Source organism: Rhinolophus hipposideros (assembly GCF_964194185.1).
Source record: "Rhinolophus hipposideros genome assembly, chromosome: 2".
Lineage (NCBI taxonomy): Eukaryota > Metazoa > Chordata > Mammalia > Chiroptera > Rhinolophidae > Rhinolophus > Rhinolophus hipposideros.
In genome coordinates, this window is record NC_138048.1 from 28,182,251 (window position 1) to 28,200,961 (window position 18,711).

General features: G+C 36.1%; 1 protein-coding gene across 1 annotated transcript in view; it reads left to right on the forward strand.

The window, feature by feature from the left end:
• Nucleotides 1-18,711, forward strand: part of EPHA6 (EPH receptor A6) — an 893,585-nt gene that overhangs the window by 649,765 nt on the left and 225,109 nt on the right. The window contains 1 exon segment of the mRNA XM_081062963.1: nt 5,491-5,676. Coding sequence (XP_080919089.1) covers nt 5,491-5,676 — 186 coding nt within the window.

Sequence of the window (18,711 nt, forward strand, 5' to 3'; positions counted from 1 at the left end):
AGAACCTGTCCTCTCCCATTTCTTGGTCTAACCCTCCTATTGACGAGCCTTGTTAAACAAAAAAAACTTGCATTGTGCTGAACCTTTCTGTGAAGTTGTATCAGAAGCATTCAAATACCGTTTCAACAGGTGTGAAAGACTGTAAGTTCTCTAAAAAATGTTGTTCTCTTTCATTTGTAGAAGATATGCTATGTATCTCGAAGAAATCAGAATTAGTCATAAAGATTCTGGTATTTTATCCTTGAATGACAGACAGTGAATACAACTGGATGGGTGATCTTCCTAATAACGTTAATACTAAGGGAATTTATAGTAAAACCTCAAGAGACAAATATATCCCTCTATAACAGAATTAAAAATCTGTGATGTTTTTCCTCTATGTCTCTTCTTTTTAACTCTTTCTTTTTATGACACTCTAAAAATATTTCTCCTGTTGTCATTATACTTAGGAAGGAAAGTAGATTATGCACAGTTAAGTTTTAAAAAACTAAATACCACAGATACTGAAGCATCTTTTATCTGTACATACTGAAAGGAAAGCAAAAGAAACTGCAAATTAAAAAAACCGGCTAGCATATGGGAAAATTCCCCAACCTAACTCTAGTCTCAGATATCCCAACTTTGGGTCTAGAGTTATTTTATTTTTCCCCCCATTCATTTATTTAGTTCATGCAGCAAATATTTTAAAAGTTGTTTATTATATACTAGGCACTGTGGATACAACAGAAAATAGAGATAGTCAAGGCCCATATCTTTCTGATTTAGATTACAGTTGACAGGCCAAGATCAGAGGAGATATTGAAATGGAGCAATAGTTAATAAATGAGTAATAAACTAGTTAAAATGTAACTTCAAAGACAATGTCAAATAGTCAAAATTGCTATATAATAAATATGCTAATACTTTCAAGCGAAAGATCCCAGGAATACACTATAGTTGAAAAAGATGGATTTATTGCTCGTTTTGGCAAGGGAATACACACAGCATGCAAAATGATGTGTCACTAAGTGTGTGTCAGTAAGAAGGTTTCAGAAGAAATCTGTTATAGGATTTGGACTTTGGTTGGGTGATTTGGGAGGACTAAGGAAGCAGAAGTTTAGTCTGGATTAGATGCTATTAGAAAGCAGAGGCAATTTTGTGATTGAGTATCTGTTTTAATTGCCTCCTATTCACCGTGTTGGTGATGGAGGGATTCCGACCTTAGGGTTATGAGAAGGATGGATGCACTACACCCTACATTAGACAGAAGAGATTGGCAGATATTTGTTAATTACATATATTTGCAGCCCAGAGGGAGGAGGACACCACACATGGCCACATGGGAGTTGCACTTGGGAGCTGAGTGAACAACCAGGTGAATGACCAGGAGCTGCTGAAGACAAGCTTCATAGTATCAAGTGGGTGAGGTGCCCCTGGTTCCCTTAGGATGTGACTGGCTTATTTGAATCATTCCACAGGCTAGCAGGAAAGTGAAACCCACTATTCAGGAATAAGGAGGAACTGCATCTGATCCCGTTGATAAGGAGGGTTGTTCAGCTGCAGGGGTGTCCAAACTGCGGCCCGCAATCCATTTTTAATCGGCCCGCAGCAAATTCCAAAAATATATTTAGTTTACGTAAATAAACCAGGTGAGGCAATACGTACTTCACCTCGAGTGAGTGGCCCAGCTGTTTGTGTATTTTACCGCATATGGCCCTTGGTAAAAAACGTTGAAAAAAGTTTGGACACCCCTGAGCTAGAGCATCTTATCTGTGGGAGCAGAAGGGGGAGGAAAATCTGTGGTAAGACCATTTGAGGTCCTCCCATTTTCCTGTAGATATCAAAGCAGCACATACTACTAGGCCTTAATTTTAGGACTTTAATCACAATATCTTAATTAAGATATTATGATTATCTTAATAAAGGAAGGGGAGACTAGAACAAGGAGAAGGTTGTAATTGAAAAGAAGTAGCAGTCACTCATTTTAGCCAAGAGTGGAGGGATGTTTAGTAATTTTGGCTCTGTGACCTTGCCTTTGTCTGTGCTTGAGCAAAATTATGCAGTGGCCTTGCTCTGTCTCATTTTATCATTGTTCAGAGTAACCTGTCAAGGTTGATATAATGTCTGATAGGAGAATAATATAGCCCAGCTCTAAGAGCAAGGGCAGCTTTTGATCATAGAGCTGCTAGTTTTTTCTTCATTGTTTAGAAAGACCTGACGGTAGTGAGGGACTAAATCAGATGGGTTGGTCAGAGAAAGTTTTCTGAAGCGGGGAAACTCAAGAAGAAGCCATCCACATAGAGAAGGACTGAGGAGGATGGAGACAAGGGAGGGAGGGGGACAACTTGTGTACAGCATTGCCGTCAGAGAGAAACTGCGAGTGTGAAGAAAGAAAAGCACCTCATTACACCTGAGAGCCATGTTTTAAGAAAACATCAAGAGGGAGACTGTGCTTTAGAGACTCTCAAGGGGTTGGAGGTGGGGGAGAACCAGAATCGTGGAATGTCGGGAGTAAAACTGTGGAAAGCCTCCAGGGGATCGTGATGTGACAGTTCTCCAAGACAGATTGTCCCTCACCGCTTCCACCGTCCTCTCACACTTTTAGTTCAATTATACGGGCTTTATGTGGAAAATCTAATACTAATTGGTATTTTAATATGACTCTGCATGTTATACAACAAAATTGCTTGTCCAGAAAGGTTTTACCACCATCCAAGGAGATAGATGGGGTTTTTAAATAGTGAATGGGCTGTCAGTGGCAGAAGATCAGTTATCCTACATATAATTTTCTTTGTTTATTTGAAACTAGACTATAGTAATTTTTTCTCCAGACTACTTACTATTTGAGCTAGGTCTCCATTTTTATTTTGTGGTGAAGGATTGCAAGTATACAGCTTTGTCATTCCATTCACGTGTGCATCTCCAGCTGACATTCTTGAACGCTATACGTTAGTTGATTTAAAGATACCATTGTTACCAGTTGGGAATTTAGCATACTACAACCAGAAAATACTAACAATGATAAACATTTCAGACAGCAGAGAATAGTAGTTATAAGCAAGGAATCTAGAGCCAGATTGCCTGGGTTCAAATTACAGCTCTACCATTTTCTGGTTACATCACTGGAGACAAGTTACTCTGCTCATGTGCCTCAGTTTCCTCATCTGTATAGCAGGGAAAATACCCACCTCAAAGGTTTGTTGTCGAAATTAAAATATATATTTAATTTCTAGACCTGCATCATGATAAGCACTATATGTCTTTACCTTTGTAATGATAGGGATGATGTATTTTTATAGAAAAGAAAAAAATTTGGTTAACACCATATTTCTACAGTTGGTGAGCTGTTGAACTAACTAATATATGTAAATGTTAACAGATCTTATTGAGGAATTATTTATTTTACTTATGGTAATACACATGGGCCTCCTCTCTTGCTACAAGGACAGTCATATAATGAATCAGTCTTTCACACTATCTGAAAGTATACATTTAATCTAAAATATTTTTTCCTTTCTGCCTGATATATCCAGACCTACCATGGATAGGGGTTTTAACAAATTCTGTGACTGAAGTTTTTGGACTTTGCCTAAAGATTGCACAGATCTTTAATTGAGGCAACCAGATTTAGTGTCTCTAAAGTAAGTGTGAGAACAGCTTGATCATGCAAAACTTGACAAAAAAACACCTGCCTGATGTTAATAAAATACATGAATTTAAGACAACAGAAAACCAAAGAAAATGCCTCTATGTCTGTCTTGATAAAATACCAACACGGTTCTCTATTCATTTCGCTATATTCAAAAGTTTATTTGAATTACTAAGAAATGTTAACAGAAAATCACTTAGATTATGGGGTCCTGGCAGTCGATGAGTTTTAAAACATTGCTGAAAAATTATATGTACTAACACAGTTATTAAGGCACTATAAAAGGAAAAACAGAAAAATATTTCTTTTGTTCTAGATGTTTATTATAAAAAACCAGACTGATTTGAGAAGGAATTTCAAGTATCTTAGTAGGCCTGGATGTATTGGACATTAACTTCATAAGTACCTTCATATATATTATCACTTTTGATCTTTCCAGTATCCTTATAAGGAAGAGACATCATAGAATTATGGGAGGCTTTATTATTATTTTTATTTCATAGATGAATGAATCGGAGATCAAGCATCATGCTCTTATGTAAATGTAGGTAATTGGCCCTAGATAAATTAAGTCTTGAATTTCAAGATTTACTGAATTTATTCCATGGCTCTTAGCAAGTCTCTGAGCTTCTTTCCCACAGTAACCCCTCAGTCAGCCCTGTATCCTTACTACATTATGTCCACAATATTCATTTTACTATTACTGATCTTTGAATCTTTGTCTTCACTTTCCTCATGCCTTTCTGTCTGGACTGCTGCTGCTTTTCTTGAATATCTAAATCGTATTCATCATTCAAAGACCAGCAAAAATTTCCACCTCCCTGAGGCAGTATTCCAGGTCTCACTATTCTTAATTAACACGGCATTTACAGGAATTGGTCTTACATTCTTAAGTTGTTTCATTTATGTTCATCAAATTCTCCTACTAGACTATAAGCTCCTGAGAAAAGAGACCAAGTCTTATACTTCTTTGAAACTCATAGCACCCTAGCAATGGATATACAGAGGGTGCCAAAAAAAAATGTATACACGTTTTAAGAAAGCAAAAAACTATTAAAATTGTAATACTTAATATATACTGGTAACAAGAGATGAATACAAGACACATTTGACTTCTGCAATTACAAGAAGTACTCAAAATGGTTACCATCAGTGTCCAGACACTTCTAATTACAGCGAACACTGCTTGAGCAACGCTCACCAAACTGACCACTTGTATACATTTTTTTTGCAACCCCAGTATATGTAGTAAATTTATGATAAGTATTTGGATATTATTTAATTTGTCCAATGGAGCCATTGCTGACTGTACTGTGTTTGTATTCCAAACATATGACTTGTAATTTACCCTGTGTGATTACTTATTGTTGAGTTTAGTGTGGTCTTTTCAATATGTTCATATACGAATTGACCCTAGCATTGATTTCTATGGCATTGAAGCCCAGGCATGTGGCCTATGGGATCAATTCAACTGCATATGCCTGATGGATTCCCGGAACATAGCAGACATTTGACCCATGTATCAGTAGGAGAAGAGGAACAGGAAATGTTATTCACTGACTGCTTTTCTATAGTATTACATTAGCATCATTATTCTGCTCTTCATAATTTCTCAGCAGATCAGGGATATCTATTGATGGTAATTCCTGTGATACAACATATGCGTTGTTATTCATTATAAATGATGCTGATCAAGCATATTGTCATTACAAATTTAATTTTTAAGAAATATCCATGTGAAAATGACACACTTGAGATTCGTTATGTTAAAAAACAAAAAGCTAGTGCTGTATGACAACTCAATTCTTCCAGAATATAAGCATTCTTTTTAAACAAATAACTATGTTTGTTCATATTTTAAGGCGAATTTGGAGAAGTCTGTAGTGGACGCTTGAAGACACCAGGGAAGAGGGAGATCCCAGTTGCAATCAAAACTTTGAAAGGTGGGCACATGGATCGGCAAAGAAGAGATTTTCTAAGAGAAGCTAGTATCATGGGTCAGTTTGACCACCCAAATATCATTCGCCTAGAAGGTGTTGTCACAAAAAGTAAGTACTGATTTTCTTCATTACTTTTTATATATTTCATTCCTTTAAAAATAAAGCTTAATAGCAATAAGCTTAAGAAAAATACCACAGCCATTAAGGGGATAACAGTTCAGATATCATCTTCTGATAACACCCCTCAGAGTCTTGATGTTAAGTGATGACATTATCAGAGTTTGCATTGGTCAGCAAATAGCATTGGAATGTATTTATTATCTATGAATCATTTACTAATTTAACTTGAAGTAATGAATCAAGAGTAAAGGGTTATATGGGCCAGCCCAGTGGCTCAGGTGGTTAGAGCTCCATGCTCTAACTCTTAAGGCTGCCGGTTCTATTCCCACATGGGCCAGTGGGCTCTCAAAAAAATAAATAAATAAATAAATAATGGATCCTCAATAATTATTAAAAAAAAAAAAAAGTAAAGGGTTATATATTCTTTTCTAATTTCTCTAAGCCATTCATTTCTACTAAAGCTGTCTAAATTTCAACATTTGTAGAAAAAAACTATTGAAATATTTCAGGTAATTAAGGTAAAGTACTTCTGTTTGAAAATCAATTTCATATACAAATATAGAATACTTTATCTGAAGTAACACTTTTAAACAAAAAATTCTGTATGGAGCCCTTCTGCATAAATACCATCAGGACTAAATTATTTTCATTTATATAAAGTGAAGATAGAATTATAATTTCTGAAATAAGAATCCTGTTTTTATAGAAATAGTGGGATGAAAGCCATTTTTTTGAAAAGGAATTTCTTACAAATCCAAAACTAGTCATATATTCTAAGAAATAGATTGCTATATGTTCACTTTAATTTGAATAGTGATGGAGCCTAAAGATTACCTCTATTTCTTCTTATTTTATTCACTAATTAATTATAACATATTAAAACCCAATACAGAATGGCATTTAAAAATGCATTAAAAAATTTAAATCTTTGAGAGGCATTTTTCTTTCATAAAACTGAAATTTCTTTTAAAGTCATTTATATAAAATTGAAATTTTCTGTCACATTTGGCAGCAGGGAAGTGTGAAAGTGTACTAGAAACGTAACTGACTGCATGTCTGAAACTCCAGTGTCGTAAGACACTGCACAACATGCTGCCCAAGTGGAGCAGAAGATTACTAATAGCTGTGATAGTTTGGAGGATTCAAAAGAGTGCTTTGGATGACAGCTGTTGTGGTGGGCTGTTACATTAGTGGCCTTCATGGGACCTTCCAGTATCCATGCCCTTGTGTTGTTCAATCCCACATTGATTCTAGGCTTGTCCATGTGACTAGCCTTGGCCGTTAGGACAGTAACAAGCATGATGCAAGTGAAAGCATCTCACACACTTGCATATTGGAGCTTGTCCTCTTTCAGAATTCCTTCCTATAACCGAGCCTCCATTGCTATGCAAAGCCAATGCATATGGTGGAGCTAAATACAGTAGTACTCCAGCTGACAGCTCTGTCTGAGCCCCAGTAGTCATCACTGGATGTTAGCCGTGTGATGAGCCATCTCAGACATAGCACCCCCACCACCACTACCAAATGCTCCAGCTGTAGTTGACATCTTGTGGAGCAAAGAATCACCCAGTTCAGTCCAGTTAACCCATAAAATCATGAGAGATAAAGAATGTTTGTTGTTTCAAGCCATGGAGTTTTGGATAGTTTATTACACAACAGTAGCTAACCAAACAGGTGGACCCCAGTTAGAATGCTGCTCCCACCACGTAGGACTTGTGCAGGTTTGGGTAAATTATTTAACAACTCTGTTCTTTACTTCCATCTACAAAATAGGGCCAAAGTAACTCCTAGTCCATAGGAATGCTGTAAGGATTACAATTGTAAATGTATACCGCAGTTAGCGTAGTATGTGGCTCATAGTAAGCCATTATTATTGGTACTGTGTGCCAGGCACACGTATAATTTGCCAGTTCATTCTCATAGCAGCTCTTTGGAGTATCATTATCCACTGAATCTCAGACAGGTTAATTAATCTACATAAGGACCTCTAACTTATAGTAAGTAGTATGGCTGGTGTTAGGTCTGTCTGACGCTAAAATCCATACCTTGTTTATTGTTTGTCTGCTTTTGTTATATCACAGTAAATAAGTCATAATTTTATACTCTATTTTATCTGAACTAAATAACATAAATAAATAGGAATCAGAAGAAAAATAAGATTTCTTATTAAAATAAGAAAAATATTTAGGTGAGTGAAATAAATTACCTCTAAATGTAAAATTTGGAAAGATCTTGCTATGCTGCAATGCCTAGCAAAAATTATCATCTAAAAGAGAGAGGAAATCACATGTCAATTAGTTCTTTTATAGTGTCTGACTTCCTTGTCATTAATTTAGCAAGAACATTTCAAGTTATCCATATTGTTTTGTATCTCTAGGGAAAGAGAAAGATAATTTTAATGTTGGGTTGTGAATCATTGCAAAGCATTTAAAATAAAAATTTAAGTATGATGTTGAAGTCCTCGTATGTGTATTTACGCATGAACTATGTGGAAATAAGTGTCCAACAATAAATTGAAAGGCTGGAAAGTATCAGATCTTTATTTCACCCCTCTGGTAAGACATATTATATGTGGCTTTTTAATTTGTTCCTATGTGTTTTATTTACATGTGTTTAAAACATGAAAGCATATGAAATGGAAAAAGATTTATTAGCACTATGAAGTAGTAGGAATTATTCATCCTAAATCAATTGAATAGGTTTAATGAGATAGTCTGTGGTCCTTGTCTACCAGTTTGAAGTACTCAGTCTATTTCATATAAACAGCCAACCAACCAACACAGGGAGGGATTGCTTTATATCTCTAACAATCTTGTCTAAAATTGGGACCAGTAACCTCTACGTAGCCAAATTTGTATGATTACAAAGTCAAAGTTTCATTTCAATGTTCCATTTCAAGCAAAAGAAAGAAAGAGAGCAAAAGTGAGGGGGATAAGAAAAGAAAGGATAATTGAGAAAGGACAGATTCAATATGCTTTTGAGTGTCAAAGATGGTTATAGTTTTGTTTTACTTTTTTTAATTTGTAAGAGTGAGCCCCTTATAAGGGTGTTGTGATGTTGCTGAGGTGGCTGGTGGAGATAGAGAAAGGAATAATTCCTGCAAAGATAAGTGGGTACATGTATACTGTTATCTTCTTGACTCAAGTGCTATGGGATTTTTAGGAGAAAGGCAATAAATAAATGAATGCCTCATTCCCATAAATACATGGTAATTGTTCCAAGATTGCCCTTAAGTAGCTAAGAGATAGCTAGCAATTAATGCTCCCTAAGGACTATCATATTGCATAAAAGATAATACTGACAAAGATAAAAGTGTAATATAGGTTTACACAGTCATGTTCGCAGCATATCCTGGGGTTCTGAGAAACAAATGCACAGACTCTCAGTTGAAACTAATGCAAAATTATAGATCAAAATCTTCACCAGATCCTTTTTATAAATTCTTAATATGCATACTTTTTATCTTATTACACAGTTTTTTTTTTTCTCTGAGAGATACATATTACAAAGTTCTTGGGAACACTTTTACTCTTTCGTATTTGGACATATAACTTTTTATTTTATATTTGAGAGTTAAATAATTAAAAACTATATAATGCAAAAAGTGTATCTGATAAAAGTTAAACCTGTTTATTTGATCCACATCACAATTTCATTAACCTGTTAAGGTTTAACTGATATAAAACAGATTGATCAAGCTAAGCCATGTGCTTAGCACATACTTTTTATCCAAGAAGCAATAGAAACCATCAGCTAGAGAACAGACCTGTAGCCTTGTAGCACCATGGAGAGTAGCTATATATTTGTAACAGATAACGTATACACCAATGTCATTAACTACATAGCCAAAAGAGACATACTACCCTTTAATAAAAAGATAAGAATTATGGTTAAATGACAAAGAAATACAGTTCAGAAACCACATTCCAGAAGACTGACCCATGCAATTTGAAATGATGATGGAAGACCCAAAAGGAGAGAGGGTGAAGTACCTATATCCCATCTTAGTAGGTCACAACTAAATTTAGATATACTGACTCAAATAAATCATAAATCCAGTAAGAAGAAATAGAATCCAATCAGGACAGCAAACAACTTCCCCAATATGACTTCATTTCATCATAGAACATTCCTGAAGACTTCTCGGAATAATACAGAAGCTATAACAGAAAATGCTGGTCCTGCCCAACCCTTTTTTAAACACTCCAGGACATTGTAGGTCCCTTCTAAACAGTTTTGATGGGTCCAGATGGAATCAAAGTCAAAGTAGATTCAAGTCAGGTAAATGCTTTGTACATTAAATGCACAAGACCTGCCTTTCTGCTTCCAAAATTGCATTCTGTTGGTGAAGTAATACAGTACCTAATATTGCAACTGTTACTGTCACCACCTATTTGACCTCTGCCCTCCACCTGGTTGTGGATACTGCTTCTAGACACAAGAGACTTAGATAAGTCACTCAGCATCTTTAATAAGTCACTGAGCATCAAAAATCACCTCAATTTTTGGCTCTGCACAAAAGTTTGAAAAGTGCAGATTGGACTAGAAAACAATAAAAATCAAATCTAGCCCTAATATTTTTATATGTCATTCCTTTGCCCAAAAAAGACAATTGAGATATTGGTGAGGAAAATGTGTGCCAGTGGTAACTTATCACCCCACCTCCAACTTAACTTCAGATTCATTTCAGTGATCCAAGAATAAGATGGAGAGGTTCAGGAAAAAACAAAAAAGTGTCTTTAATACAGTTTTTATCCTAACAATCTGTAAAGTGGAAAAAGATAGATAAAATTTTCCTGTAAGCAAAACCAAGGCTTGGCTATATGGAATACATGTTGTAGGGGGTGAAGTATTCTTCAAATCTGATTCTAAGGAATGAAATTAGATGGTTGTTTTCTTCTGGAATTCAGCTACCCTACTAGCTAAGGTTTCATTATATTTTGTTTTGTTTTCCAAGAAACATTTGCTTAGCATCACTAGGTGTTAGATGCTATTGCTGATTAAAATCTAGGAATACAAAAAGCCTCAGTGCTCTCGAGAAACTCTTTTGTGGAGACCGTCCGCTGGGAGCATCAAATAAGTAGGCCAGTATTTCCCAGTATGGTGTGGTGTGTGCTATTTTGGATACAATTATTCATTAATTTATTCATTTATGTTTTTTTCTTTTTTTTTTTTTTTTTTTACCTCAGTTTTCTTTTTTTTTTTTTTTTTTTTATTATTATTTTTTTTATTTATTTTTTTTTTAATTTATTTATTGGGGTGACAATTGTTAATGAAATTACATAATTTCAGGTGTACAATTCCGTATTACATCATCAATAAATCCCATTGTGTGTTCACCACCCAGAGTCAGTTCTCCTTCCATCACCATATATTTGATCCCCCTTACCCTCATCTCCCTCCCCCCACCCCCCTTACCCTCTGGTAACCACTAAAATATGTCTGTGTCTATGAGTTCTTCTTTCTCATTTGTTTGTCTTGTTTTTGGTTTATATACCACATATCAGTGAAATCATAGGGTTCTCTGCTTTTTCTGTCTGACTTATTTCGCTTAGCATTATATTCTCAAGATCCATCCATGTTGTCAGAAATGTTCCTATATCATCTTTCCTTAACGCTGAATAGTATTCCATTGTGTATATATACCACAACTTCTTTATCCATTCATCTATCGAAGGACATTTTGGTTGTTTCCATGTCTTGGCCACCGTAAACAAAGCTGCAATGAACATTGGAGTACACGTGTCTCTATAGAGAAATGCTTTTATATTTTTGGGGTAGATACCCAGGAGAGCGATTGCTGGGTCATATGGTAACTCTATTCGTAATTTCTTGAGGAACCTCCACACTGCCTTCCATAGCGGCTGCACCAGTCTGCATTCCCACCAACAGTGTATGAGGGTTCCTTTTTCTCCACAGCCTCTCCAACACTTGTTGCTATTTGTCTTGTTGATGATAGCCATTCTGACTGGGGTGAGGTGATATCTCATTGTGGTTTTTATTTGCATTTCTCTGATGATTAGTGATGTTGAGCATTTTTTCATATGTCTATTTGCCATTTGTAAGTCCTCTTTAGAGAAATGCCTCTTTAGGTCCTCTGCCCATTTTTCAATTGGGTTGTTCGTTTTTTTGTTGTTGAGTTTCATGAGTTCCTTGTATATTTTGGATATTAGACCCTTATCGGAGGAACTATTTGCAAAAATCTTCTCCCATTCAGTCGGTAGCCTCTTTATTTTGTCGATGGTTTCTTTTGCTGTGCAGAAACTTTTAAGTTTCATATAGTCCCATTTGTTTATTTTATCTTTTACTTCCATTGCCTTTGGAGTCAAATTCATAAAATGCTCTTTGAACCCAAGGTCCATAAGTTTAGTACCTATGTTTTCTTCTATGCAGCTTATTCTGTCAGGTCTTATGCTTAAGTCTTTGATCCATTTTGAATTAATTTTGGTACATGGTGACAGATAACAGTCCAGTTTCATTTTTTTGCACGTGGCTATCCAATTCTCCCAGCACCATTTATTGAAGAGGCTGTCTTTTCTCCATTGTATGTTTTTAGCTTCTTTGTCAAAAATTATCTGTCCATATTTATGTGGTTTTATTTCTGGGTTCTCAATTCTATTCCATTGGTCTATGTGTCTGTTTTTCCGCCAATACCATGCTGTTTTGATTATTGTAGCCCTATAGTACAAGCTAAAGTCAGGCAGTGTGATACCTCCAGCACTGTTCTTTTTTCTTAAGATTCCTTTGGCTATTCGGGGTCTTTTGTGGTTCCAAACAAATCTGATGATTTTTTGTTCTATTTCTTTAAAAAATGTCGTTGGGATTTTGATGGGGATTGCATTAAATCTGTATATTGCTTTGGGTAATATGGCCATTTTAACTATGTTGATTCTTCCAAGCCATGAGCACGGAATGTCCTTCCATTTCTTTGTGTCATCTTCAATTTCTTTCAAAAATGTCTTATAGTTTTCAGCATATAAATCCTTCACATCCTTGGTTAAATTTATTCCTAGGTATTTTATTCTTTTTGCTGCAATTGCAAAGGGAATTGTTTTTTGTATTTCTTTTTCTGAGATTTCATTGTTAGTATATAGGAATGCAATGGACTTTTGTACGTTGATTTTGTAGCCAGCAACTTTACTGTATTCATTAATTGTTTCTAACAGCTTTTTGGTGGAGTCTTTAGGGTTTTCTATATATAGCATCATATCGTCTGCAAAGAGTGATATTTTAACTTCTTCATTCCCAATTTGGATGCCTTTTATTTCTTTCTCTTGCCTGATGGCTCTGGCAAGGACTTCCAACACTATGTTGAAAAGCAGAGGTGATAGGGGACAGCCCTGTCGTGTTCCTGAAAGTAGACCAAAGGGCTTCAGTTTTTCACCATTAATTATGAGATTAGCTGAGGGCATGTCATAGATGGCCTTTATTATGTTGAGGTATTTTCCTTCTATACCTATTTTATTAAGTGTTTTAATCATAAATGGATGTTGTATCTTGTCAAATGCTTTTTCTGCATCAATTGATATAATCATATGATTTTTGTCCTTTATTTTGTTTATGTGATGTATCACATTGATGGATTTGCGGATGTTGAACCATCCTTGTGCACCGGGGATGAACCCCACTTGGTCGTGATGAATAATCTTTTTAATGCACTGTTGTATTCGATTTGCTAGAATTTTGTTTAGGATTTTTGCATCTGTATTCATCAGAGATATAGGTCTGTAGTTTTCTTTTTTTGTGTTGTCCTTACCAGGTTTTGGTATCAGGGTAATGTTGGCCTCATAAAATGAGTTAGGGAGTACTGACTCTTCTTCAATTTTTTGGAAGAGTTTGAGCAGGATTGGTATTAGATCCTCTTTGAAGGTTTGGTAGAATTCACTAGTGAAGCCATCTGGTCCCGGACTTTTGCTTTTGGGAAGGTTTTGGATGACTGATTCAATGTCTTTACTGGTGATCGGTCTGTTTAGGTTTTCCAGTTCTTCATGGTTCAGCCTTGGAAGGCTATATGTTTCTAAGAACTTGTCCATTTCTTCTAGGTTATTAAATTTGGTGGCATATAGTCCTTCATAGTATTCTTGGATGATCCTTTGTATTTCTGTGGTGTCCGTGATAACTTCCCCTTTCTCATTTCTGATTTTGTTAATTAGTGTCTTCTCTCTTTTTATCTTAGTGAGTCTAGCCAAGGGTCTGTCGATTTTATTAATTTTTTCAAAGAACCAGCTCTTTGTCACATTAATTTTTTCTATTGTCTTTTTGTTCTCTATTTCATTTAGCTCTGCTCTGATTTTTGTTATTTCCTTTCTTCTGCTGACTTTGGGTTTCACTTGTTCTTCTTTTTCTAGTTCTTTGAGGTGTAACATGAGGTTATTGATTTGGGATTTTTCTTGTTTCTTGAGATAGGCCTGTAATGATATAAATTTCCCTCTTATAACTGCTTTCGCCGCATCCCAAAAATTTTGGTAGGATGTATTTTCATTGTCATTGGTTTCTATATATCTTTTGATCTCTCCTCTAATTTCTTCTTTGACCCAGTCGTTCTTTAAAAGTATGTTGTTTAATCTCCATGTATTTGTGTTTCTTTTTGCTTTCTTTTTGCAGTTGATATCCAATTTCAAAGCCTTGTGATCAGAGAATATGCTTGGTATGATTTCAATCTTCTTAAATTTGCTGAGGCTGCTTTTATGTCCTAATATATGGTCTATCCTTGAGAATGTTCCATGTACACTAGAAAAGAATGTATAGTCTGATGTTTTAGGATGAAGTGCTCTATATATGTCAATGATGTCCATTTCATTTAATGTGTCATTTAGGGCTGCAATTTCGTTATTTATTTTCTGTTTGGATGATCTATCCATAGCTGTCAATGATGTATTTAAGTCCCCTAGTATAATTGTGTTTTGGTCAATTTCTCCCTTTAGTTCTGTTAGTAGTTGCTTGGTGTATTTTGGTGCTCCCTGATTGGGGGCATAAATATTGATGACTGTTATGTCTTCTTGTTGTATAGTCCCCTTTACCATTATGAAATGTCCATCTTTGTCTCTTGTTATCTTTTTCACCCTGAAGTCTGTTTCATCTGATATCATTATGGCTACACCTGATTTTCTCTGGGTACCATTTGCTTGGAGTGCCAATTTCCACCCTTTCACTTTGAGTCTATGCTTGTCCTTGTAGCTGAGATGTGTCTCTTGGAGACAGCATATGGTTGGGTTTAGTTTTTTGATCCAATCTGCTACTCTGTGCCTTTTTATTGGTGAGTTCAGTCCATTTACATTTAGGGTGATTATTGATACGTGAGGATTTCCTGTCATTCTATCTTTAGTTTTCTGGTAAGGCTGTGTCTCCATTGTTTCTTTGCCTTTTTGTTGTTGTCTATTATTTCTGTGTGGTGGTATTCTATGATGTTTCCCTCTGTTTCTTCTTTTATTAGAGTATATATTTCAGATCTGGATTTTTTTTGAGTGGTTACCCTTAAGATTATGTAAAAGAAAGTTTGATATTTAGAGTATTCCATTTTCTTCAGCACGCTTACTTTCTCCATTCCCATATTCCGGTTCAGGCCTTTACGCTCCCCCTTTTTATGTTTCGGTTGCCACAAATTGTCCCTGTTGATGGTGGTCTAATAGCCTCCTTTAGTATTTCTTGTAGTGCAGGTCTTGTATTAGAAAATTCCCTCAGCTTCTGTATGTCTGGAAAGGTCTTTATTCCTCCTTCATATCTAAAGGATATCTTTGCTGGATATATTATTCTTGGCTCGTGATTTCTCTCTTTCAATAGTTTGAATATTTGGTTCCACTCCCTCCTGGCTTGTAGAGTTTCTGCTGAAAAATCGGATGATAATCTAATGGGCTTTCCTTTGTAGGTTACCGTCTTCTTTTCCCTGGCTGCCTTAAGGATTCTTTCTTTGGAGTTAATTTTAGACAGCTTGAATACAATGTGTCTTGGAGAAGGCCTGTTGGGATTGAGGTAATTAGGTGTTCTATTTGCTTCTTGGATTCGAGGATCCAGTTCTGTCCACAAATTTGGGAAGTTCTCATTGACAATTTCTTTGAGTATATTCTCTGTTCCCTTCTCTCTTTCTTCTCCTTCTGGTATGCCCATTATTCTTATATTGCTCTTTCTGATGGAGTCAGAAAGTTCTTGTAGAGTTCTTTCGTTTCTTTTAAGTCTCAAGTCTCTTTCTTCTTCCATCTGTGTAATTTCCAGGTTTCTATCTTCGATGTCACTGATTCTTTCTTCCATCTGGTCAACTCTACTACCTAAGCTGGTTATTTCATTCTTAATTTCTTCTATTGAGTTCTTAATCTCCAGAAATTCCATTTGGTTCTTTTTTAAAATTTCAATCTCTTTTGTAAAATGCTCATGTTGTTCTTTGATTGCGTTTCTGAGTTCATTAAATTGCCTTTCTGTGTTTTCTTGCATCTCTTTGAGGTTTTTCAGAACTGCAATCTTGAATTCTCTGTCATTTAAGTCACATATTTCCATATCTCTAAGTTCCTTTTCTGGGGACTTTTCACTTTCTTTTTGAGCTGTCTTGTTACTTTGGTTATTCATGGCAATTACTGATTTATTATTTCTCTTCCTAGACATCTACAGGAGTGGCTTCTTCAACAGGTTGATAGGAAGAGGTCTCTCTGACACAGTAGTGCTATACTTTCTCTGCACTTTTCCAGCTTCTCACACAATGGGGGGATTTCCTGGGAGACGGGCCTCTCCTCTGTTAACAGTTCACCTGGGTCATAGGGCGTCACGTCCCTGGAGGTGAATTCAGTAGTGGACCTCTTCGTCTTGCCTGTCTGCTGTGCAGGGAGTCCTTTGTGGAGTTATTGTTGTCCGATTAGTTGTAAATTCCAGGAGAGCGTTACAGAGGCTCACCTCACGCCGCCATTTTGATCCTTCTATTCATTTATTCATTCAGTGAACATTTGTTGGTGCCCACTCTTCTAGTCACTGGTAATATCGTAGTATTAAAAGAAAGAGCTTCTGCCTACTGGAGAGAAAATAAAATCTAAATATATACATATCATCTTAGAAAAAGAGAAAAAGACCTAAGTGAAGTAAAGGGACAAGCCATGCCAATGTTTGGGAGGTGAGTGTCCAGGCAGAGGAAACGAAGTTCTATACCTTTGTCCTAAGAAAGAATTTGCCTTGTTAAAGAGCATCCAAAATGGCTGAAGCAAAATAATAACAGTACAAGTTACATATTGAAAGAAAGAACTAGAGGCAGAGAAAAACAGTAAGGAAGCTAGTGTAGTAATCTAAGTGAAAAATAGTGTGAAAACAGATTAAGTAAATAAAGATAAAAAGAAGGCGCAGATTTAAGAGCTATTTCCCAGGTTAAATTAAGAGATTTCCGTGACTGTATATGAGGATAGTTTCAGGGGACTTTCAAGTTTCTTGTTAATATAAGTAGAGAAATAGAGAGGAAATTCTGGAGAAATAATAGAGTTAGAGGGAAAATAATGAATTCTGCCTTGGACATGAGTTTGAGGTGCCTGGGACATTTAAAGATTGGAGCCTGGGTGGAGGTCTGGGCTACACACCCAAATTAAGGAGTACATAACGGATGAGTACTAATGGGTAGGTGAAGCCATGACCCAGAAGGTTTAGGAGAACTAGCCTTAACAGGCAGACAGAAGAAAACAAAGGCACAATCTGAAAGGACAGATTTCTAAGAATGAGGGAGAGGTCAAAAAAATGAAATGAGCTGGGAAGCCAAATAAGATAAGGGTTGAGAAGCATCTGTTTGATGGCGTAATTCAGACGGGACAGCCTACTACAGTACAGGATGGAGGGCAGATTGCAGTGGACTATAGAGTGAATGAGGTATGTATGCACTGCAATCAGATTGATGGGATTAAAAAAGCAAATTAGATTGTGTGGATTTCTTCCTTAAATTCCAAATGCTCAGCATTCTTTAAGTTACTCATTAATACTTATTAATGAGTAATATTTATTAATATTAAATATTAATAAAGTAATATTTATTATGTCCCTAACTACTTTGTGCCAGGCACCTATCTAAGCATGAAGTATTTGGCAGTGAATAAGAAAGCCAAAATACCTGCCCACATAGGTTAAGTCCCTGAGTCTTCCTCCTCTAGTTTTATTCTTCACCATTCTCTTGAATCCTAGATTGTATTCATGCTGAATGAGAAAAGCATCTCAGAACTGACTCTGATTCCTCCCATGCGTCTCTTCCTTTTCTAAAGCCCTGAGGACCTGAAAGAATATATACCAAGATGACCGACCCTAAATGGGTGCATAGATAGCTATGATATAAAACAGCTGTTGGTACTTCGTGGACCTAACTGCCTCTGAAGTTCCCAGCCTTCCTTTCTTCAGTGATGTCAGAGGCAAGATCATTGGCTGAGATGAAGGGTAGAGGGCTTGGAGTATTAGTGAATGTTTGAAGCCCCTCCTGAGGAAAGTGTGGAAGAAAATTAATCAGAAAAGATTAGAAAGATTGTGGGTATCTCTGAGGACACAATAGAACTTGAAGATCATGTCAGAAGCTGCTGCCCCAAAGAGCACTGTTGCCAAATGAGGGAGAGAGCGATAGCATGAAAATGAGAAGAGAGTCATCCCAAGGGAAAAGGAAAGATGAGAGGCAGCAAAAAGAAAAGAAACCATGGCTCTCTATTTTCTGTCTTCTCCTACCATCCTTAATATTTATTATTTCCTGTTACTGAAAAAAGTGATGAATTATTCTTGTGCTATTTCTGGAGTCTCAATGGATTTTTGGGATATTTATGACAAAGTATTTGCCATTGGGAATTATAATGTATACATATTGATAAATGGAAAAGAAACCAAGTGTAACTGTAACACATAGTAACAAGATGATATAGTCTGGTGTCCCTGTGTATCACAGTCTATTCAAGTAACACTGGGGTTAATTGGGATCACCAGCTTATTTTCGTTCTGCCAGAGTGTACTTCCCTTTTTATAAGAGAGAACACACTTCTGTAGTCAGGAGGAATTTATTCTTGTCCCCTCAGTGTTTAAGTGTCTGGGTTT